The sequence below is a fragment of the Arvicanthis niloticus genome, chromosome 6 (assembly GCF_011762505.2).
Source record: "Arvicanthis niloticus isolate mArvNil1 chromosome 6, mArvNil1.pat.X, whole genome shotgun sequence".
Taxonomy (NCBI): Eukaryota; Metazoa; Chordata; class Mammalia; order Rodentia; family Muridae; genus Arvicanthis; species Arvicanthis niloticus.
Genome location: NC_047663.1, coordinates 39,826,492 through 39,851,195, shown reverse-complemented (window position 1 = coordinate 39,851,195; position 24,704 = coordinate 39,826,492). Strand labels below are relative to the sequence as shown.

The 24,704-nt window shown below is 41.1% G+C and overlaps 1 protein-coding gene across 1 annotated transcript; it reads left to right on the top strand.

The window, feature by feature from the left end:
• Nucleotides 1-12,458: 12,458 nt before the first annotated feature.
• Nucleotides 12,459-14,094, top strand: LOC117711721 (C-C motif chemokine 8-like). The gene is made up of 3 exons (XM_034507547.2): nt 12,459-12,616; nt 13,341-13,455; nt 13,831-14,094. The coding sequence occupies exons 1-3, from the start codon at nt 12,541-12,543 to the stop codon at nt 13,934-13,936; spliced, it is 297 nt and encodes a 98-aa protein (XP_034363438.1). The 5' UTR covers nt 12,459-12,540; the 3' UTR covers nt 13,937-14,094.
• The last annotated feature ends 10,610 nt before the right edge of the window (nt 14,095-24,704 follow it).

Sequence of the window (24,704 nt, the reverse complement as noted above, 5' to 3'; positions counted from 1 at the left end):
TTCCCCTGTGCCTAGGTATTCAAGGGTCTTCCCCACCTTCTCTTCTATTAGTTTCTGTTTATCTGGTTTTACATATAGGTCCTTTATCCACTTGAACTTGAGCTTTGTACAAGGGGATAAGAATGGATTGATTTGCATTCTTCTACATGCTGACCTCCAGTTGAACCAGCACCATTTGTTGAAAATGCTGTCCTTTTTCCACTGGATGGTTTTAGCTCCTTTGTCAAAGATCAAGTGACCATAGGTGTATGGGTTCATTTCTGGGTCTTCAGTTCTATTCCATTGATCTTCCTGCCTGTCTCTGAACCAATACCATGCAGTTTTTTTTATCATTATTGCTCTGTAGTACAGTTTGAGGTCAGGGATGGTGATGCCCCCAGAAGTTCTTTTATTGTTGAGAATAGTTCTCACTATCCTGGGTTTTTTTGTTATTCCAAATGAATTTGCAAATTGTTCTTTCTATCTCTATGAAGAATTGATTTACAGTTTTGATGGGGATTGCATTGAATCTATAGATTGCTTTTGGCAAGATGGCCATTTTTACTATATTAGTCCTGCCAATCTACTAGCATGGGAGATCTTTCCATCTTCTGAGATCTTCTTAGATTTCTTTCTTCAGAGACTTGAAGTTCTTGTCATACAGATTTTTCACTTGCTTGGTTAGATTCACACCAATGTATTTTATATTATTTGTGACTATTGTGAAGGGTGTCATTTCTCTAATTTCTTCCTCAGCCTGTTTATTTTTCTAGTAGAGGAAGGCTACTGATTTGTTTGAGTTGACTTTATATCCAGCCACTTTGCTGAAGTTGTTTATCAGATTTAGGAGTTCTCTGGTGGAAGACAAACTGTGTATTTATGTTTATAAAAACTCCTTTAAATTCCTGGTGAAATGTTCAAGTTCTCACTGGCACCTGCCCGTGGGTTAATGAGATCCATCCGTGGTGTATTAGCATGATACCAGCTTTTGTATTCTTAAAGAATCAGTGTTTCTTCTAGTGGAGTATGTATTTCTTACTGCTGTGTTCAGTGTTGTTATTGGCTATGATGTTTTCAAAGAAAAATACGTATGTATTCTTAAGTACATTACTCTAATTTGGGGTCTTGTTAAGCTGGAAAGGAAAAGCCAGCAGCAATGGGTAACAGTGTGAAGGACCATTTTGATGGAATGTCTTTTGGCTGGGTGGGACCTGCTGAGGTTCAGAGAGAATGTGGCAGGACATGACAGGCCCTGCTAGCCCTCTAGCTCCAGTCACTTCATTACCTGCCCATAGTCATGAGCTTCTCTGGGTCCATTTCTTTTCTCATTTCATCTTTCTTTTCACAGAGTCCCTTTAATGGTCTCTCACAATGGTCTAGAGGCTTTTCTCTCTAACCCCAGGGTTTTTCCATGAAATGACTTCTGAAGCCCAGAATAGTAACACATTAGGGGAGAAACCAGACTAACAAAAAACACTAGACATCTATGTGCTGCATTTGGGATTTTTATAAGGATGGCTCTCTAACACATCTTCTGTGAAAGACATAGGCTGTGGATACACAGTGCTCTTCTGAGATGTCCAGCAACATGGGAGGGTACTGAGTCAGAGAAAAGAATCTAGCCAGTCACATGCCCCAAATCTGGAGGAACTGGATGTGGGCATTAGAAATAAAAGGTTCCAGCCTTGTTGTAGAGACTCCAAACTTCAGGATAGGAAAACAGCAAGAACACAGTAAATGGGCTCAAACTGTAAGAGCAGGAACACACTGAGAGATAGTAACAGAGTCTGAGCACAGGATGCCATGAGGAAGAGAGAACCTAGAAGCAGCCACTGCAGTGGTACAAGAAGACCTCAACAATCTAAGCTGGATGCTAGCAAGGGTGAAGCCATAAATAAAAAGGTAGACAGAGTAACGCTGTGTGGAATGCTGTAGAGGGGACAAAAAGGACCCTGGATATGAACTCATTCCTCAGAGCCTCACATAGAAAGTTAAGGGGCTGGCAGTTCTTTGATGTAGAATTAATTTCTTGTATTATGGTCTGAATGCCTGTGCTCCTTCAAGATTCATATTGGATCTTGTCCTTTTGTGCTGTGTGCGTACTGTATGAAGAAAGTAAGGCGACTTGCTTTACAAGTCTAGATATAAGGCTCAAACAACTCAGCATGGCCACTAGTGAGGCAACCTAGCTACATCACAGCCCAGTGGAAAATTAGAAAGGATGCTGTATACCAAAGGGAGTGTCAGGAGCAGCCTTGCTTATACACTGAAGGCCTAAATCAGCCATAGGCCTAAGTCAGCCTTACATGTCTGCTGACACAAGGTCTTGGTCTCTGTGGGAAAACACTGACCCTAGAACAGATAGCTATAGACCTTGTAGACAAGCAGCCTTAGTGGAAAATTGCTAGCCTGAGTAAGAACAATTAGTCATAGACCTTGTGGATAAATAGTCCTGGTGGAAAGTGCCAACTTAGATAAGTACAAATGATTCATAGACAAGAGTCGTAAGTGACCTCTTCCCTGCTTCTTCACCCAGCCAATACCCTGTTCTGGAAGATATCTGTACTCCCCCTGAGAACACTTACACTCCTGCGCCATCCCCTTCCCCACATCCTGCCTCTATGTGTATATAACCCTTGTGTGAAAAAATTAAAATTGGAGGTTTGATCAGACTATAAACAAGCTGCCCGTTCTTTGTGTCCCCTGTCCTCCAGGTCTTCTGATCTCAGTTCAATGCCCCGTGGGACTTGGGCAAGAGAGTGGGCACACAGAATGACCATGATGATTCATGGCTATACCTTCAAACCACTCCCAGCACTGATCCATTCATAAGGGAAAAGCTCCCAACACAAAAATTTCCATAAACTCAGCCCTAGTACATAAAGGCCCTTCTACCATCTCACCATCATCAACCATGCCAGAGACCATGCATCCAGCATGGATCCATTGAGGGACAGTCACATACAAACCATATCATGCATAGTGATGGGACTAAGAGGCAGGACTCAGTCAAGAGGTGTCTGATTCCATAAGTGATATTAATGCTAATAACATGGCTTGAGGGTATTGTTTTGCCCTCTAGCTGTGACAGAACATACAGAGGGTGTACAGATCAAGCCCTGGCCAGACACCAAGTCTACTGGTACCTTGATCTTCACCATATCCAAATCCAGAATTTGAGTAATTAATCTCTCTTTTTAAAAATTATTATGTCTAAGGTATTATGTTTTTGTACTAGGAATAGACTGGTATAATTGTTATGTTGTGATGTTAAATGTCCCTCTTAAGCTCATGTGCTTAAACATTTGGTCCCCAGCCAGTGGCATATTTGAGGGAGAAGGTACAATCTTTAGGGAAGAGAGAAAAACCTTTGGAGGTGAGTGACATGGAGCAGGTCCTTGGAGTTTATAGTCCACCTTGCTTCCTGTCTGCTACTGAAATATATCCAATTACAAGCTCCTTAGAACACGGGACAAATTGTTCACATCAAATCCAAATGCGATGACAGACTGTACTCTCTGGAACTATGAGCCAAAATAAACTTAAGGGAGGCCTTCAGTTGCTTCCTGTCAGGTATCATAGGGAGGTTTCAGGAGAGACAGATCAGTTGACAAAGTACTTGGGCCATCAAGAGGATCTGAGTTCGGATCCCCCAGCTCCTACATAAAAAACAAAATATGGTAGCACCAATCTTCAACTCTAGAGGCAAGAAGAGTAACTAATTGAGGTAATCTTTGTCGCCCAGTCAGTCCCAAGGCCAATTTGTAAGAGCTCGTGCGCATCCACTTAAAGGTAGAGACTCCTCTTCCTGGCAGTCTCTTTTTTCCCACTTATGCATTCATCTGTGATGTATGTGTTTCTATGTGTCTGTGTGCAACATAAACCTAAATCAGCCAAGATAATAAGAGAAAAATGAGAGTAGAGTATAAGCAAATAACAGAGAAAACCAGCAAGACTAACAGTGGATCTTTGAAAATAAAAATAAAAGCAATAAACCTTCATCTAGAACAAGCACATGCAAAGGGCAAAGGCATAAGTTACTGTCAGAAATGCAAGAAGAGCATCTTTACAATGGCCTTAAATAAGAACAAAAGATTATCAAGAAGTCTTGATCCAAAACCTCAAAGCATAGGAAAATCTATTCAACTTCTTGAAATACGCACTGTGCCAAAACTCACATGGCGAAGCAGAAACAATGAAGATGTGTCTTTATCTATTACATAAGTTGGATAAAGAATAGTCCTCCAACCCTGAAAGTACAAGGATCTCCCAAATTATACCAATGAATTCTACTGAACACTGAAGTTACAAATGACAGTCATGTTCAACAACTTGTTCTAAAACACAAAAGCAGAGTGAACACTTGCAAATGAGCTTCAAGATATACATAGCCAGAGAGATGCTGTGCTGTGCTAAGATTACCAGTAAGAAGAGCCAATATTATCTGTTTGCTCTTTGCAACCTAGCAGAAGCCAGATAATATATCAAACAAAAGAAAAGCATGATCCATGTGTTTCCTGGCCCTCCCTGGCTACCTAGTCCAGCTGAAAAGGGTTATCTCCAGCCTCATGGAAGACGATCTGTCACAAAGAGTGACAGAGGAAGTGATTAAGGAAGACATGCCAGTGTCAGCCTCTAACCACAGACAAACCTACAGGTGAGCATATCTACACATGCACTAGCAAGTACCAGTGTAACACACACATACAGAGAGAGAGAGAGAGAGAGAGAGAGAGAGAGAGAGAGAGAGAGAGACCTAAAATTATTCAAAATTGATTACTGTAACCTACCACATCAATCAGCTGAAGGATCAAAGGTCACATGATGCTTTCAATAGACCCTGAAAAGCACTGAACAAAAGTGCACACCCATCAGGGTTCTAAAGCCAAAATTACTTGTCAACACACTTGGAACAGAAGGAAAGCTTCTACGGTCTAATGAACATCTATGATGATCTGTAGTAAATTCCACACTCACTGCTGCTAAAGTAAATGTTGTTCTCATAAGATCGAGAATAGCAGAACACTAACCATTGCAGTGTCCCATCAGTGGGAGTCCTGGCTGACTCATTAGACAGAAGGGAAAACAGGAAGATACACAGATGGAGGAAGAAACTTAAGCTGCCTTTCAGAAAACCATGTTTGATTTCTGCAGAAAATCACAGAGAATCAATGACAGGTATAAAAAAAGAAAAAGGCTCTTAACAATTTATGATTGCAGAAGGATTTCAGAACTGAAAAAGGATATGGAATAGGTGGGTAAAGTCCTTGGTGCTCGAACATGAGGCTTAAGTTTGGATCCCAAAACTCCCAGATTTAAAACACAAACAAAACAAAACAGTCACGGTGGGGCATCCATCTGCAGTACCACTGCAGAGATGGGAGGCAGCCGGTAGATTGTGGAGTCTTGCTGCCTGTCCAGCCTACAAAAACATCAAGATCCAGATCCAGGGAGAGACCCATACATCTCAGGTGCACACAGGTGCGCGCACACACACACACACACACACACAGATCCACACAAACAAACGGCATAAAGCACACTGTATATCAGTAATGAACAGTTCAAACTGAAATTTGTCATTACACTATGTCCCTTATACTGGCACCAAAAACCAACTACATAAGACTCAGTCTAAGCAAAAGCACCAACATACTTATGAGAACAACTACAAACCTCTGTGAGGAGAAAGAACTGAGCCAATGGAGGGTCTCTGTGTTCATAGAAGGGAGACTCAGTCGACACTGTTAGCCTCCAAGCTCCTCCCTAGGAGAGCTCTTCATTCAACCCAATTCTAATCAAATCCCACCAAGCTGGTAAATGGATGATGGCAAGGTGGTTCCCAACTTTATACAGAGAGGTGAGTTAACACACCACTGGAAAATGAAGTCAGAGAACTCACATTATCTGACTTCGAGACTTACCACATGGTTACAGTCACCAAGGCGTGTGGGGCTGATGATATAATAGAAAATACATCAATGGGACAGAAATAGATCCGCACGAGTTGCCTTTGAAAAGCAGCATGGATGATTCAATGAAGAAAGGAAGGTATCTTCAGAAAACTGTGCTGTAACAAATGTGAAAATTGTAAAACAGAAAATGAGCTTAGGTAGGGACCTGTTTTTTCATCAAAAAAAAAAAAAAAGCTATTTAGATGCATGTTAGGTGTAAGTGTATCTACCACTTAGAATTCAAAGCTGTACAACTTCTAAAAGGTAAAATGGAAGAAGGCATAAGGTAGCTGTCTTAATGACTTTGTTGGGACAAAACTCCCTCAGATAGATGATACACACACATGGAAGCATTGACAAACAAATTTTAAGGGAGAGAGGGTTTGTTTTGTTCTAGCACTTCAGAGCATATACAGTTCATCATGCTGAAGCAGGCATGGTTGGAGGATCATGGGGTTGGCCTGTACCCAACACTGACAGCATGGAAGCATAAAGAGGAAGTGGGCCTGGCAACAAAGCCCCAGTCAGCCCCAGTCAGCCCCAGTCAGCCCCAGTCAGCCCCAGTCAGCCCCAGTCAGCCCCAGTCAGCCCCAGTCAGCCCCAGTCAGCCCCCAGTCATGTACTTCCACCGGCAAGACTCAGTCTCCTAAAGTTTCTACAACCTTTCCAAACAAGGCCGCAAGCAAAAGTTTGTCCCAGACACACCTATGGAAAAGGCGAGCCACGGGTGTTCCCTTTTGCTATCTGTCCCTGTGATAAACACTGACCAAAAGCAACTTGGAGGAAATGGTTTATTTGGCTTATACGCTATAGTCCATCACTGAGAGAAGCCAAAACAGGAACTCATGGCAGGAACTGAAGCATAGACCACAGAGAAACACATTTTGCTTGTTTGCTAAGCCTGGCTGACTCAGCTACCTTTTGTATACAGCCCAGGCTGGCCTGCCTAAAGATGATACCAACCACAGTAGGTTGGATCTTTCCACATCAAATTAGCAGTCAAGAAAGTGCCTCCCAGACATGCCCACAGGCTAAGCTAATGGAAGGAAAGCAATGCCTTACTTAAGGTTCCCTCTTGCCAAGTATGTCAAATTGACAACAAATGCTAATTACGATATTCCACCCTTTGAAGACTTTCATCACTTTTTCTTTCTTGTTTGTCCCCAATATTTCATGCTTAAACCATCACATAAAATCCGGTATAACTGTACAAGTTTTATAATCTTCTTTAAAAAAAACTCCAACAATGTATCTTTAAAAACTGAAACTTAGCTATCTTCTTTTTCTTGCTCCAGGAAGGAAGACTCTTTGCACAACTACAATCAATCAACGTAAACCAAAATTCAACAGTGTAAATAGCTCAGTGTCTGCCAGCGGGGCTCACTCATGAACTTCTGAGCTCCAAAGGAGCTGCACCTCTCCAACTATGGCATCTGCAGCATACACAGAGTGTCTGGTAAGCTCAGGTTGGCTCCAGTCCACACCTGCTGCTATTCTTAGTGGAGGTTCCATGATCTTGGAATCTCTAATATTTGGGGGTCTACACTGAAACTGAAGCTGCACCTTTCCTAGTTGTTTCTCTGGTGTCCTCTTCAAAGCCAACAAACCTGACACGTGGTACTAAGCCCGGGTTTTGTCCACAACTCCTTCATATCTGGGGATTCTAGGACACTCCAACCCTGCCACATGGTACCAAATCTCAGCTGGTTTCCATGGCCCATGCTTTTATGCTCCAACTTCAACCCCTTGGATGGATATTGATGAATTCTGTCTGGTCTTGAACATTCCTTGATATAGTTCTTTGGTCCAATGGTTTAGTATAAATTGGCTATTAAAATTCTATTTGTTTGGATGTCCTTTCATATTTCAACACATTCTGTTTATGTTTTTCCCCAGACCATTGAGTTTGGTCATTTGTTAGCACTCAATTTTCCTCACTGCCATTCTGCTGTCAACACAAAAACAAAACCCACAACGCTCACCTCAGAGGGAAGAAGGAATTATTCTGGAGCTAAATGTGAGTGATTGTGGCCCCAAAACACTAATCCGTGTTACCTCAAAGTCCATTGTCCAAGGTAGTGACAGTTTGATGAAGTTTTTACAAGCAGCAGAGCCAAGAAACTCACAAATAAATGCACTGTTTAAATACGTTAAATAGATAGTTACAGCAAAGTAGGAAAAAATGTCTGCTATGGGCTTTAGAGGCTGTCTGATGATATTCATAGCTTTTGGAGTTCTGGTAAGTTAGCACATTCCAAAAGGTTTTAACCTGTCAGTCATGGGATGTTAGGTCTTGCCCAGATATGGACAAGCATTGGTTATTTAGAATGCTAAAGATAGTTCAAGGTAAATTTGAATTAGGCTCCAGACTTGCAGCATTCCAACCTCTCTACAGTCATTAGGTCTAACCAGTTAACCAGTTTTACAGAAAGTTTAGTTGACGGTGCAATACTGAAGAAGCCAAGAAAAGAGACATTGCTTAAAAGGTACCAGTTAGCATTCTAGATGGTCTTATGATTAATTACATTAACTCAAACTTGAAGGTAGTGATAATTTTTAAAAATCCAAGCAAAGAATCCTCTCTCTCTTTCTCCCTATTTCTCCCTCTCCCTCCATCCCTTCCTCTCCATCCCTTTCCCCCTCTCTCCCTAATCTCTCTCTCTCTCTCTCTCTCTCTCTCTCTCTCTCTCTCTCTCTCTCTCTCTCACACACACACACACACACTCTCACTCTTTTTCTCTCTCTCTCACTCTCTCTAATGATAAACTAAGTCATGGGCAATAGGACAAATTATCATGGTTGGGCATTTTAAAAATTTTGCTTCATTTTTGTTTATGAGGCAAAGCCAATCTGTCCCTAGAATCTGTAAAAATAATGGAATCATAAAATCTGTAGTCAATTTGCAAGATCACAGATTTTGGAATGCCTATGAGGATGTGTGTCTCATATATATGTATAGCACAGGCTCCTCCTTATGGAGTGCATCCGAAATCCAATCAAAGAGTGTATTGTTGCTGTTCCTATAAATTGTACCAATGGATAGGTCTTGCCAGGCCAGCATTGTTCACAGCTCACTGTTCGCAACTAGCATCCACATATGAGAGAGAAAGAGCATAATGTTTAGGTCTGGGTTACCTGGATTGTGTCTAACTCCATCTATTTGCCTATTAGTTTCATGATTTTGTTTTTCTTAGCACTTGAATAATGGTCCATTATGCAAACGTGCCACATTTTTATTGAGCTATTTTCAATTTATGAATGTTGTAGATAGAGCATCAATGAACATAGATGCAAGCATCTCCATAGTAGGATACAGAGTTCTTTAGATGGATGCTTAGAAGCGATATAGCTGGATCTGTAAGGCCCCTACGAATGGAGGACCTCACCCAAGCCTCAGGAATTCACAGCCACCCCAATAACTGTAAGACACCAAACTTGATGTAATTAGCAAGAGGCATATTTTAATCAGTATACTGAGGTCAAGACCCATAACCCACGCAGGGGCAGTGGGGTCTGACCCCGGGGCTTTGGAAACAGAGAGAATTTAAAGCCCAAAACCACAACTCAGGGGGGAAACCACAACCCAGGAGGAGTAAAGGAGGGCTATTGGAGAGCACCTGTGGAAAGTCCCAGCCCATTATTCAGTTTGTGACAGGGTACAAAGAACAGGCTATTCTCTAAGAGTCTATATGTAATCTTGTGGTAAGCCAAGTTCCTGGTATCCAGGGTGTATGGGCACAAGACCCTATCTGTTCCTGGTCTCCAGGGTGCCTGGGCACTTTAACTTGAACTCTCAGTTCAAACCCTATTCAATATATCTTATGGTCAGTTTTTAGTTCCTGGTATCCATAGTGCTTGGTCACGCTGTCCTGAACTCCCAGCTCTGAACTCTTAGCTTAGCTATTTTGTCTTGTGGATAGCTAGTTTCCTAGGACCCAGAGCGCAGAACAAGCTGATCTGCACTCTTGACTCCATCTGTGGAAGATTTAAAAATTTTTAACTCTTTCAGATCATGTAATAGATCAGTTTCTAGGATTTGAAAGAGCCTCCACACTGATTTCCATAGTGGTTGCATCAGTTCACATTCCCATCAAGACTTAATAGGTTTTCCCCTTTCCTCATATGTACTCCAGCACTTGTTATTGTTTGTCTATTTGTTTGTTTGTCTTATACATTCTTATTTGAATTAAAAAAATTCTTTCAATAGTTTTGATAGTTTTGATTTTACTTTCCCTGATAACTTAACTGAAATGCCCTGTTAATGTTTAAATTTTTAGTTCTTTTTATATTCTGGATACTAACCCTCTCTTGGATGTATAACTGGCAAATAGTGTCCTGTTTTGCAGGCTGCTGCTTCAATGAATGGTTATATTCTTTGCTGTACAGAAACTAAAATGTTTTTATGTAATCCCTTTTGTTAATTGTTGGTTTTAATGTCTGTGCTATCAGGACTGTTAAGAAAGTCTTTTCCTGTGCCTATGAGTTCAAAGGTATCTCCTATTTTTTCCTCTATCAGTCTTATGGTTTCAGGCCTTATACGAAGCCCTTGATCTATTTGGAGTTATATGTAAGTTGAGAGATAAGGATCTAGCTTGGTTCTTCTACATGTGGCTATCCAGTTTGACCAGCACCATTTGTTGAAGATGCTGTTGTTTCTTCCATGTACATTTATGGTCTCTTAGTAAAAAATCTGAAGTAGGTGGCTGTATGTGCATGAATTTATATCTGGATCCTCATTTTTATACATCAATCAGTGTGTCTGGTTTTATGCTATAACTATTAAGATTATAAACTCCTAGCTTCACTTAACGCTAAAGGTGATATGTAGGAGGAGCTAAGGTGGGAGGAGTAAGAAGAGGAAGAGGAGGAGTAAGGAGAAGAAGAGGAGGAGCTAGGAGAGAGATGGAGAATGAGAGAGGGGAACCTGGAGGCGGATGTTCGCTTGTCTCTAGCAGTCAAAGGTAGTTGGTATATCTAGGTTGGGTAGTGGGTTACACCTCTGATTGTATGGGCATCTTGTTATTGATCATTACCAAATATATAAAGCCTTTGGATAATCTAAGCATTAGAGTCTCAATTGTACTGAGTCCGAATGGTTGGCGGGATGGTCTGGGCAATTCCCAGCCTTGCTGAGACAGCGTGGAAGATTGGCAGAGCCATCTCCCACACTGGCCTCTCATGGGTGACAGGGCTGGTGTTTCTGGCTGGCCATTTCTAGCTGTGGTGTGCATGTGGCCTCTGGCCACAGAACATGGCGGCTGAGCTAGGCAGAGCTGCCGCAGCTTAGTTGGCTTGACCAGCGGCCGATTTAAATAATTACCTCACCAGTGATAAACACTTTGGTTCAAACTTTTCACCTCAAATTTATACCAACTTCTGCTGGATTTGTAAACTGCAAAACTGGTTCATGCTCTTCTTCATCTACAATGACAGTTGGGTATTCCAAGTGCCTAAGCTCAAGATTCCAACAACATTCCCAATTCTCCGTTTCTATGTTTCTTAAAACATTTTTTTTTCATGTTTAGATATTTTGAAAACTGCCCTAGGCATTTAAAATTCTCTTTAATATCTTCTAAATGACAAACATCAAGATAAATCATGTCTGCAGGGAAGGTTCAAATGAAGACACCATGCCCTTAGTCCATCATGCTTTCGTATGTCTGTTTGCCTTCTCATACTTCAATCCTTGCCTGAAACAAGTCTTCATTTCGGGAAAAGATTATGTAGACACAGAAAAAAATAAGCCATTGGGTTAAGGAGTATGATGACTCATGACATGCTGAGGAGTTTGGACTTGCTAGCTTTTTTTTTTAGGTCATGATATCGTCTTGATCATTATAACTAGATGTAATGTACTACTGTGTGCTGATTTTAAATGTTGTATCTGACGGAAGTCAAAACCCAGAAAATCATGAAATAATAGCCATAAGCTCATGATGGCTTAATATATTGGATATAATTCAGAGATTTAATCCTGAGTGGTTTTACTAACTATAGCCTTCACTTAAAGATTTTCTTCCTACCTACTAATCAGGAAGCTTTGCCTATACTAATGAGGAATGAGACTGGGCATGATACTATTTGGCCTCCACACAATTGAACAGGATGCTTGGCCAACAGGGTTATTGTGAATTCAAGTTCTCAGACAAAAGTCATACATATATTAAGGATTCTGCAAAGAAACATCTTTGTGATGTAAAGAGGTATGCTCCTTCAGGATGCCACCCACTGCAGGATCCCTACCACTGCAGGAGCCGCATGTGGTTCCCAATTCTCCGGGGCTTTCCAAAGTTTCAGAATCTTTGATCCAATGGGATCACTTCCACCATGTTGCTGGCTTCAGATGCTTACCTTTCAGTTTCTGTCTCACAGTCTAAGTTAGCCAATGATGGTAAATGCTGAGCTTCCTTCCAACTGCCAGGAAATTGCTCGTGATCTGATGACTACTCAGCATAACAGAGATCTTGCTTTCATCTTCCATTAGGCATGACCCTGTCTGCTAGACTCCCTACGCCCTATAAAAGGCAGATTGGAGCCTCCTTCACACTAACAGAGTTAGACCAACTGAGAGAACTCCAGCCTTCACTCCAAAGCCTTTGCCTTCAACATGAAGATCTGCGCAGTGCTTCTGTGCCTGATGCTCATAGCTGTCACTGTCAGCCCAATGGAGCTGGCTGGGTCAGGTAAGGCATCTTCTTTCCTAAGGTTAATGGTTTAGCAGGCACTAATATCTGAGCACAGGCATCCCAGAGCTGCTGCATGATCTGCAGTTTTAAGATGGAGAAACTGAGACTATGGAAGAAGTTAGCAAAAAAACAATGTGGCAAAGCTAGGCAGAGAACCAGAAGAAAGTGTTTAAATCACTGAGACCAGGCCCTGCGATGTCTCATGACACCAACTCTGGGACAAAATGCTGCATGCAGCCACTACAGATACTGTGCTCTCCTTGTTTGAGGAGATGGCCCAGAAGTGTCTCTGTGGTGAGGACATCACGAGTAATGAGAGTGATAGGGATGTTGTCTTGAAGAAGTGCTTTGGGGTCTTGGTCCAGTGTGGCTTCCAGAACTGCGGCCATATGTAAATACTTGCACATGGAGAGGCTTCTTAGATTGAAAATAGGTTAATTCTAAGCCCACAGCAGCAAGGTGATGGACAGCAAGTTCTTGGAACTTACTTTCCTGTATAAGAAATATGGGATCAGTCAGTGAGATTTCATTATAAACAGTCATCAGTAAGGAATCCTACAGTTCAACAGAGGACACTGACTCCTAGAACATATTCTGTCACTAGACTCTAGATACAGAACTTGGGAACAGTGACTCCTAGGTGCAGGCCAACCCTCATCTTCCCCTATGAGAGCACCCTGAGATGTCTCCTAACCCTCTTTCTTTACAAAATTGCTTTCAGATGAGCCATCCCTTCAAGTCTGCTGCTTTTCTGTAACAAATAAGAAGATCCCCCTTCGGATACTGCAGAGTTATGAGAGAATCAATAATAGCCAGTGTCCCCGGGAAGCTGTTATGTAAGTGAACCCTGCCCAAAACACCCAGTCAAAGAGTCAAGGGAGAGTGGTCAGGACACATAGGCAAGTGAGTCAAACAAATATAGCCTCTTCTCTGAACAGCCCCTTACCCACATAGGGAAACTGACTGGGGGAGAAGAAATCTGTAATTTTCCAGGAGCTCAGAAGGATTTTCCCCAGTTCCTTATCACAATAGATGAGAAAGCTTCAAGAAGGACAGGAAGATCAGGACTTCCTCCTCAGGGTTCTTCTTCCACCCTTCCTCATCCTCCCCTCCTGCCAAGCAGCTCCTTCATCTCTGGAGCTAGACTGAATGAAGTTTGTCTACCTGTGGGCCATGCCCTGAGCACTACTGAGCACGTCATCTCTCCACAGCTTCCATACCAAACGGGGTATTTCTGTCTGTGCAGACCCCACAGCGAAGTGGGTCAATGCGTACATGAAGATCCTTGACCAGAAGTCTCAAATTCTGCAGCCTTGAACCTTCACACCTGGGTTGAAAGCCAAAGCCGGGAGTTCTCCCCTAATCTCCAGGCAGAGAGATGTTACAAGCAGATGATGCCTGGGCTGGGTGTTTCCTCATGCTTGTCTCTCATATGAGCAACTAAAATAAAAGCTCACATTGATTTGCAAATGTAACATGGACATTTTTATTCAAAGTGAAGTGATGGGAAGTTATGGTCATTATCAGAGAGCAGCAGGCCATGTGAATGAAGGTTTTCAAGGGTTCCAGTGATTGTCTGGGTTTCATTTTATGGAGTTCAAGGGAAGGAAGAGCCTTGTTACTAGAGATGTAGTGGGTGATTCTCTGTTGGTTAAGCTGCTTCAATTACATAAACTGTTGTTCATTGCTCTTATCTGTTCCCATAATACATCAGCTTTTTATCATAGGCATGCCCAGTTGTACACAGGTATAAATAGTAAATAGGGGATTATTTCTGAAAGTTCACTTGAGATTGCATTTCACCTCATTGTACATGTACCACAAACTGGTCTCAGTCAGCCCCAGACTCTGTTCCAGATTAGAAACAAACTAACTAGAAACAAACTAGAAACAAAGCTTATCAAGGGGTTAACAAGTGGAGCATTTATTTCATAGTTTAAACCCTTTTGCAGTTGAGAGTGATATGTTGCTAACAGGTTGCTTGCTATACTCTTCAGAGACGAGTGTGTACATAGCCCAAACCAAGTAGAGTCACGAGTTGCTAAGATATTCCCTATGCTTGCCTGCCTCACCTTCCCCCTGAAAGACTTTGTTTTCTTAATTCATAGAGAGCTATGTCCTCTGTGTCTGACACATTTACACGTGACACACAATAGGAACATTATCAGTATTAATATTAGTCACGGTTCTCTAGAGGACCAAAGCCAAAAGAATGAATACATATATATGTATATGTATGTGTGTATGTGTATATGTGTGTGTGTATATGTATGTGTGTATGTGTATATGTGTGTGTGTGTATATATGTATATGTATGTGTGAGTATGTGTATATGTGTGTGTATATATATGTATATGTATGTGTGTATGTGTATATGTATGTGTGTATATATATGTATATGTATGTGTGTATGTGTATATGTGTGTGTGTATATATATGTATATGTATGTGTGCGTATGTGTGTATATATATGTATACACACACATATATTTTTTCCTCAGAAATGTTCTATTTTCCTATGACCTATTTCCCTTAACTGCCTGGTCTCACTTCTGTAGCCATGCTCACATGATTGTATTTCATTATGTGGATAGAGTGCAGTCTTTTGGTGGCTGCCTCCCACCAGGGAGATCAAGAAATCAATAGTTGCTTATCCATATGCCTTGGCAGTTTCAATCTGGTGCCAAAGCCTGGAAGATTCCTGAAGAAACACTGGTGTTCTTCCCATTGTGAAAGCCCAAAGAAGCTCGTTCTAATATCAGTAAAGATAACAGCAGCAGCAATGTAGATGAACTTGCCAATGAGAGTGAAAGCCAAGAAAGAAAAAAAGTTTCCTTCTTCCATATCCCTTTATGGAACTACATTGTGTCAAGGTGACAATCAAAACTAACATCACAGTATCTAAAGTTAAAATAATCAAGAACACATCATGACCTAAAGAAGAAAGGTAATCAACATCTTAAGCAACCAACACTCCTATGTATGTGTCATTGTCTTAGTTTTGTTCTCCCAAACCTTGACACATATTTAAAAGCCCCATTCAGGCCTTGAAACCCAGAAAGTAGGCTGCAACTCCTCACAAAACAGGAACAAAGACCTCAGTCACCTACTCAAGCAAGAATAAAAGCTAAATCCATGGGTTCCCAGAAAATCTCTGAGTAAAAGTCTCTGAATGTACGAACCTTGCATTTTTTTTTCTTCTGTAGCTCTGCTTCTTACCAACTGAAATGTGCCAACCATGTTGTGGGTTCTCAGTATACAAGAAAAAGACCTGTGAGGTCCACAGCTTCACAATTTGGGCAAGTTCCCTGTGCAATCGCAGACCAGCAAGAAAGACTTTTTTCTCAATTTTATGATTGTCAGTGTGATTGTCTCTGGTGGGCTTACCTCACAGCAGTTTTATCTCATATTGACACAAGCTAAAGTCATTTGCAAAGAGGGAACCTCAGCTGAGATTGACCTGTGGGAAAGTCTGTGGGGCATTTGATTGATGGTTGATGTGGGAGGGCTCAACTCACTGTGGATGGGACCACACCTCTGGACAGGTGATTCTATAAGAAAAGGGGCTGAGCAAGCCAAGGAGATGAAGACCATAAGCAGTACTCTGGTCTCTGCATCAGCTCCAACCTGCACTTCATAGTCTCTGCATCAGTTCATACCTCCAGGTTCCTGCCCTGACTTCTCTCAGGGATAGACTGTTATTTGGGAATGTAAGATTGAATAAATGCTTCATTTTCAAAATCCTAAAGTAAGGCACTAATCAAACACCTTAATGAAACTGACCCTATGCTTTCCCCCTGAGTCACAGAATCTTTTCTGACAACAAGACTTGGCTCCAGGAAGATTGGAAGTGTGAGTAGGCAAACAGACATAATAAAAGCGTGATGAACTAAGAACACAGTGTCTTCATTTGGATCTTTACTAAAGCCAAGACTGGCAGTGTTTTTGTCACTTAGATAGCATTAAGGAAAATTCCAAATGCCTTGGACAATTTTCAAAGCATCTAAATGTGAAAAAAATAAATATTTAAGAAATAGAAAAGATGAGAATTAGAAATTTTGTCAGCAGAGTTTTCAACTTAGTTACCTGGGTATTCAACTGTCATTGTTGAAAATAAATACCACCTAAATTTTCCAAAGTCCAGACGGGTGTGTCTCTAGCAGAAGTTGGTTCCAATTTGAGGTGAGAAATATAAAGCTAACTGGGTTTTCTCCTTACAAGTGATGGAACAGAAAATGGCTACAATACCTGATAAAGTCCTTTCTCTCCAGATGAGAGTTCCTGATGCATCTTTTCCCAATTGATGAAATCACCTGATTTTCCCTTTTTATTCCTTTAGCTTACCCTGTTCCAGGAGCTCATTGTAGAATCTCTGTAACCAATTCTGATTTTTACTTTCAGAAGTATATGTTTTTCTTTTATAGACATGCCTCAGACACGTTTACTTAATGTTTATAGGTTGCTTGGCATTTTCTTTTCAATTAGATAGTGGATGTTTGTCAAAAAGAGTAGATATTAGATTTTGACAGGAATTTTTTGAACTAAAATACTGAAATATTCAGCTGATTCTGACAGTGAGTGCCATTGATCTATTTAATCATTAGCCTAGAAGACTGAAGACACAGACACAATGAACTTGAGAAACCAGCTCATCAACATTTTGTTCTCAGAAGCCATGTTGAGTCTATAGCCAAGTTAAGTTTCTGTTTACCATAAAACGTGAGCTTCTATTTCTCAGATCTGGGCTGCTCCCTATCCCAATAACCTTGGAATGTACTGTAAACCAACTGCCAGGAGCCACCTGTTCCCATCATGTTCTATACCTATTTTTCTATGACCTACTTTCTTTAACTGTCTGGCCTCACTTCTGTAGCCATGCTTACATCCCCTACCCTATAGTTTTGTTCTATAGAAAGACCTTGAGAAAATAGCTCAGGCTGATCTCATGAACCCCATCTTACGAGCAGGTAGCTGCTGATTCAGCTCTGATGTGTACACAAACAAAGCTTGCTTTGATTTGGCCATAATTTAGGTAGATGGTCTTTCTCCTCCGGTCTGTGGGATTAACAAAAGTTTTGTTATAATGTACCAAATTTTACAAATAGACTTAAGTATTGGTAATTTAGCCCAAGGTTGACAAATCAAATAGTAATAATTCTCTATAGTAGAATTCTTTGTATTATTCTAGCATGGTCCTGTAGCAAGGAAAGGCTTGAGCCCCATGGGAAAAGCAAAGGGTATTTGGATAAGATCACCAAGAACACATCTTATATCTATAATCTTTGTACCTTTTTGATATTTGATGGTATCTTTATGTCTTTTTTTTCCTTTAAAGTGGAAATAAGAGATTAGTCCCAAATAAACTGTAAAGAAAAAATTATAATTATGTCGCAATGGAACACATTTGGCTTTTGTATGCCTCGATTAGGCTATGTGTGCTTTCAGTGACTGGTTCCTGGCGCTGAGTAAATTAGACCCTTTCTAGAACAAGACAAATCTGCCAGGGCAGCGGGTTTTTTGGTACAGACAATACAAATGCTTTCCTTGCTCTCTGTGACTTAGTTCTCTCCTTCCACCATGAGAGTTCCTGGAAGGGAACTCCAGTCTCCAGACTGGAGAAGCAGCAAGAGCCTTCTTCACCTGCTGAGCCACCCAGCCAGCTCACATATGTGTTTTTGAATGCCTTGCACATGGCCAAATTTCACTGGGATAGAGAACCCAGCAGCAGGGGATATCTGTGGATGGGGCCATTCTGCAGGAATGTTGTGGTTTGACTCCACTGTGGGAGTCTGTGGCCCCAGCCTTTTTCTTTTCTTTTTTTTTTTATCCAACTTTTCTTTACTCAAAGTCTCTCCCATGACCTCTTGCAACAGTCCGCCAACTGTTTCTCTCTAACTCCAATTTTTATCTGTTGTTTTTCGGTTGGTTGGTTGGTTTTGTTTGGTTGGTTGGGTGTGTGTGTGTGTGTGTGTGTGTGTGTGTGTGTGTGTCTGAAATCTCAAGCCCAGATTGGCATCTTATGAGTAAAACCAGACTTCTGAGGAAAACTAGATGCCTATGTCTACATCTACTTGAAGATTTTTCTGAGAATAACCCTGACACATCTACCCTGAGGGTAGTGAGTGTTACGAAAAGCAAATAGACAGGGCTTTTCTGAGCTTCCAAGAAAATAAATAGGTCAGGGGGTCAGGGTGTGGAGCTCAAAGCAGCTAAACACTGAAAAGACAGAGGAATTGGGGATGGAAATTAGGAATAAAAGGTTATACTGTGGCTTTAGGGGTCCTTAAACTTGGAGTGGTAAATATTTAGATCCTAAGGCTCCAGTAAGTATTCTGAAATAGCAGGTGACAGTAACACACTTAGAGGAGCAGTAGGGAGAGTTGCCTAGTCTGGTACAGGATTATAGTGGTGCAGTAAGCTCACTATGGTCTAAGCAGTGAGCCAGCAAAACTGAATTCTTAACAATAGGCTAGACAGAGCAATGGCTTGTGCAGTACTGTAGTGTTAGGAGCCGCAATATAATCTGCCACCCCAAGTTGGCACTACATTGATCTGCGCAGTTGCTAGGCAGAGAGGCGTGCCATAGTCACTGAATGTTGGGTGGTGAGCGAACAGCCAATCAGAAGTGAATACATCACTCTAGACTGTATTTAAGCCAAGCCCCTTCCTCAGCTCACCCCTTCCGCGCCCTTCCGCGTTTTCCCACGTGTGTGATAAAGAGTAAAAGTCCTCGTTCTGCAGATACACCCGACTCGTGTTTTATATTCCACGGATGGTAAAGTCCCGGGGGATGCGCGTTAGAGGGTATGCGTGGTAGATCTGGTGCCGAGAACCCCGGGATTTCCAGGCGCTGCGAGAGTTCCAGGCGCGCAGGAACCTCTAGGCATGGAAACTTCTAGGCACAGCGGAGGGACCCCGAGACTCGAGGAGGGTTAAAAAGACTGCAGGTGTGCGGGGTACACCTTTAGAAGGTATGGCGGGAGTTGAAATCTTGACAAGCGGATTTAAATCCACCGCGGCCACTTCATTAATTAAACTCTTGCTCAAATTGCAATTGTTTTATGGCTACTCGGACATATCAGAACTAAAGTGTGTTGGCAGGCTACAAAAAAGGCCTGGTGATAAAAGGGAGTGTTCAAAGGGAACACGGACTGCTGCAGAGTCCATGGAACCACCGGCAGGTGGGAGAAGGTTGCAGACAAAGCAAGCCAGGCGGTGGTGGCGCACGCCTTTAATCCCAGCACTTGGGAGGCACAGACAGGCAGAGGAGAGAGATAGTGCGAGCTTAAAACAACAAAGGATTTTTGAAAATGCCGCGGTGGATGCGGCCGCCTCTCGCGGGAACGGGAGGCTGGGAAATTGCCTAGGCGCGTTTTGGGGGCCGGGGAGAGAGAGGCTATTTGTGCTTATTCCACAGGTGAAAACAATTTAATTTGGGCCCGTGGCACATGGCGACGCGGGTGGCTCTTGGCGGCCACCGAGAGCCCATCCTCCTTCAGCCCCTGTCGCCATGAGGAGCACGGTCTCGATGGCAGAGTGATGGCGGAGCGCGGCCTGGAGTGGCTGCACCCCCTCCCCCCCCCCCCCCGTGGTGTAGGCACGGCTGCAGGAGCGAGAGCCTTCTGAGGATCAGAAAGAAGGAAGCTGGATTACAAGATTTCGGCTCTGACTCTCCTGCCATTTGGTGATGGGTATACCGCCGTGGGCCATGGTCAGATACATAGTTAAACGGCCAATAGCTCAGCTGAGAGTTTAAAATTTTTTGATTTGCCTATGTTTATAGAAAAAAGATACAACACATGTCTTTAAGGTTTACAGTTTAAATTTAAGGTTTTAAATAAAAGCAAAATCGCTCAGTTCGAGACTGCACCTGAACTGGCAGGCAGGCAGGCAGAGGGTGGTTAAGTGCATTTACATTTAAATTAAGACCTGCAGGCTGCGGCCAGAAAAAGCCCAGCAGCTTTCGTTCTGAGTCTAAAGACCAGATCCTAAAAATGTGCTTATAAAATATGGTTCAAATTATTTTAATTTCCTTTATATTCAAAGTTGTTAAAAACGAGATGCCTTAGATTCCTTTAATATGTGTAACAATTATTAGAAAATAAAATTGGCTTTTATCCGATATTCTCATGGGACAAAAAAAGATTGGTTATTAAATTAATCCAAAATAAAGTTCAAATTTAAGATTTATACTACATAACTTGTCTTCTCCAGCTACCATTTCAGTAAATGTTTACATAAAAAATATTTTTATACCATTCCTTTACATTTCTGGTAGAGGTAAAAGGTTTACAGTTAATAAATTTATTCATAATGTTTAAGAGCCCATAGAGCAATATTTGTTAAAAAGAATTGCTTCAAAAAATGGGTAATGTTTTACATTTTATACAAATTTTGTTGTTGCTTTAATACAAAAAGGTTAAGAGGTTAAATCTTTTGGTGTATATTATTCATATGTGATATTTTATTAGTAGATTTCTCTAAAGAAATTTTTTCTACAAGCCATTGCTTCAATATGATGAGCTTTAAAATTTTTAAAATACTTGTTACTCCAAAAAAGGATTCAAAGACAGTGTCTTTCAATATTTGAGTCAATTTGGCTTTAAAAATAGCTCAGCCATTAAAGGCTGGACTTAATTTAAAAAATATAAAGGCTAAACTCCCAGCGGCCACGTGTTGTCTCACAACCATTTGTGGTGGGGATCTAACGCCATCTTCTGGCTTGTGAGTGTACATGCAAAGGAAAATAGTTTACTTTTAATCTTAATTTGCTCTTAGTAATTTTTAAAGGTTGTTAAGAGATATTAATTGACTAAAACCTCATCTTAAGCTTACCATAGGAGGATTTAAAACCTCTGTTTAATGTTTTCAAAGGGATGTAAGTCCTAAATTAAATCATATGTATATTTTCTTGAGTTTATCTTGCTTCAACACAATTAAATTATGTGTTGTAGCCACTGTTTTAAATGTTAAAAAGGGGTATATCTGCCTTTGTCTTGTTAAATATGTTTCATAAAGTGCAAAATGTTTCAGCTACAAGATTTAATATCTCTAGCCATTTAAATAACATTTAAAATTAATAAGGTGTTTGGAAATACATCTGCACAACCAGTGTTGGTGTGTGTAGACCCTTCATTTTTCTTTATGTTATCCAACTTTCAGAATAATTCTGATATCTTGGATTGTAAGAATGTTACATGCTTTTTGGCACAATACTGGAATGGATCACTAGACCTAGCCTTGGTTGTACATGTGCCTACCTTTGTGCCCATCTCAGTACATCGTTATGGAGACTTAAAATAGACTTTGGTCAATCAGAGAGTTGATTGGCTCTAAGCCCATGTGAAGCAGCTCACAGATGTGGTTCAAATAAGCTGTGTGTCAGCAGCCCCACATCCAGGTGTTACACCTCTGAGATTTGTGAATGATGCATTTATTTAAAGCCATAATCTTTCTGCTTATTTAAAAGGAAAGTGAAATGGGAAGTTGGACCAGGTACAGCAGCAATTGCAAATCCAGATTTCCAGCCTTGATAGAGTGCGGATGGAACCTATTTCCTGTGGAGATTTTACTTCTTAAATGTCTTCTGCCCTTTTCTTTCTTTCTTTCTTTCTTTCTTTCTTTCTTTCTTTCTTTCTTTCTTTCTAAAGAGCGGGAATAGGCTTGCTTGGTACAGCCCTATGATGTGAAGTAGTATTCATAGATGGTTGGTTTGTAAGCTCAGAGCCCAACAAAAACGTGACAAGGTAGCTTAAAGCCTAAGCACTCGCAGCCTTAGAGCAAGAGTCTCTCCCTGAAATTTGACTATCTAGGCTAAGAAAATAGCCTTTGACAGAGACCCTCTCAGTCTATGCACTCCAGGGGCTCAGCCCATTGCACTGGGTTAGATGAGAGGTCTAAGTCCAGCCAGCTCTTGCCTAAATAATTGTGGTACCTAATAATAGGTTGACAGCCCTTGCACTCCTGGGAGCTATACTCCATTGCACAGGAATGGGTGTCAATTCTCTTTATATTTCCTTAGCCCGAGCACCCAGAGGACTGGTTTCCATTGCACCTGGAAGGGTAAGGAAAATTCTTCGGGCTATAAGCTCTTGATCGCTTATTCCCCCAAGATGGAGTTTGCTTGATCGGGTTTGAGTTCGAATCTTAATTGGTGCTACATTTAATAGGCAAAAGGCTGTTTCATATTAATAATTTAAACAGGGGGAGATGTTAGGAGCCGCAATATAATCTGCCACCCCAAGTTGGCACTACATTGATCTGCGCAGTTGCTAGGCAGAGAGGCGTGCCATAGTCACTGAATGTTGGGTGGTGAGCGAACAGCCAATCAGAAGTGAATATGTCACTCTAGACTGTATTTAAGCCAAGCCCCTTCCTCAGCTCATCCCTTTCGAGCCCTTCCGCGTTTTCCCACGTGTGTGATAAAGAGTAAAAGTCCTCGTTCTGCAGATACACCCGACTCATGTTTTATATTCCACGGATGGTAAAGTCCCGGGGGATGCACGTTAGAGGGTATGCGTGGTAGACTATAGTAGGTAACAACAAAATCTAGGTATAGACTCAACTTTCTACAGCGGCATAACAGAAGTATTCAAAAGGTTTTGAGACTCAGAATTAATTTATTTTTATTATGACCTCAAAGCCTGTACTCCTCTCAGATTCATGCTGGAATCTAGTTCTATCATCTTGGGACATTTGTGCTGAGGGTGCATCAAGTACTTTATCCACTGAGCCATCTTCCTGGCCTTCATGGTAGACACTTAAAGTCAAGCTTACCCTGAATTTCATGAGCTTAGCTGCCTCAAAGACAGCAGCCCTCATTTAAAAGCAACTTTTTCAGAATCTTCGAAGAACTGTATTGGAATTTTGATGGGAATTTCACTGAATCTGTAGATAGCTTTGGGTAGGATGGCCACTTTTACTATCTTAATCCTACCAACCCATGAGCATAGGCCATCTTTCCATCTTCTGATATATCTTCTTCACTGTCATAAAGTTTTATCATGCAAGTCTTTCACTTCCTTGTTTAGAGTTTCCCCAAAGATATTTTCTATTTTTGAGGATATTATGAAAGATGTTTCCCATATTTTTCAGTCTATTTGTTATCTGTATACAGGAGGGTTACAGATTTTTGTGAGTTAATTTTGTATCCAACAATTTTGCTGAAAATGCTTATCATCTGTAGGAGTTCCTGGTAGAAATTTAGGATTACTTATGTATACTATCATATCATCAGCAAAGAAAGATATTTTTCCATGTGTATCTCTTTTATTTCCTTCACTTCTCTTAGTGCTCTAGCTAAGACTTCAAATACAATATTTAATAGGTATGGAGAGAGTGGACAACCATGATTTTAGTTCCTGATTTAGTAGAATTGCTTTGAGAGTTTTCAGTGTCACATGAAAACATGCACATACACACACACGGATATCGGAAACAACGGTGAATACTAAAATAACTGTTGGAAGTGTCACTATCCTCAAACTCAAATTGTACTACAGAGATATCATGACACAAAGGCAGACACATTGATCAATGGAATCAAACTGAAGACCAAGAAATAAATCCAGAAACCTATGGACACCTGATATTTATATTCCAGAAATATATCCTGGAAGAAAGACAGCATCTTCATCAAATGTTAATAGTCAAACTGAACAGCATTGTGTAAAAAAAAAATCCAAATAAATCCACCCATATTCATCACCCTCATTTCTAACTCAGAAACTATCTCCAATTGATAAACACTTGCAAATGAAAATTTAGTCTTCTCCAAGGAAATATCACTGGGGAAACAAACTATTCTTAAGGGTAGACCACATGCCTAGCAGTTGATGGCAGACAAAACAAATTCAATGGCATCATTAGAGGTTTTTTGTCTCATGTCAGGACTTTGTTTTTTCTTTCTTTTTTTAAAAATCATTTGTGTGTTTATTTTTATTTATATTCTCTCTCTCTCTCTCTCTCTCTCTCTCTCTCTCTCTCTCTCTCAGTCTTTTGCATATATACCATGACTTCCAGTTTTGTGTTTTTATGGGACTCCTGAGTGTGCGAATGAGTGGGTCTTTGTACATGTAACTGTTTC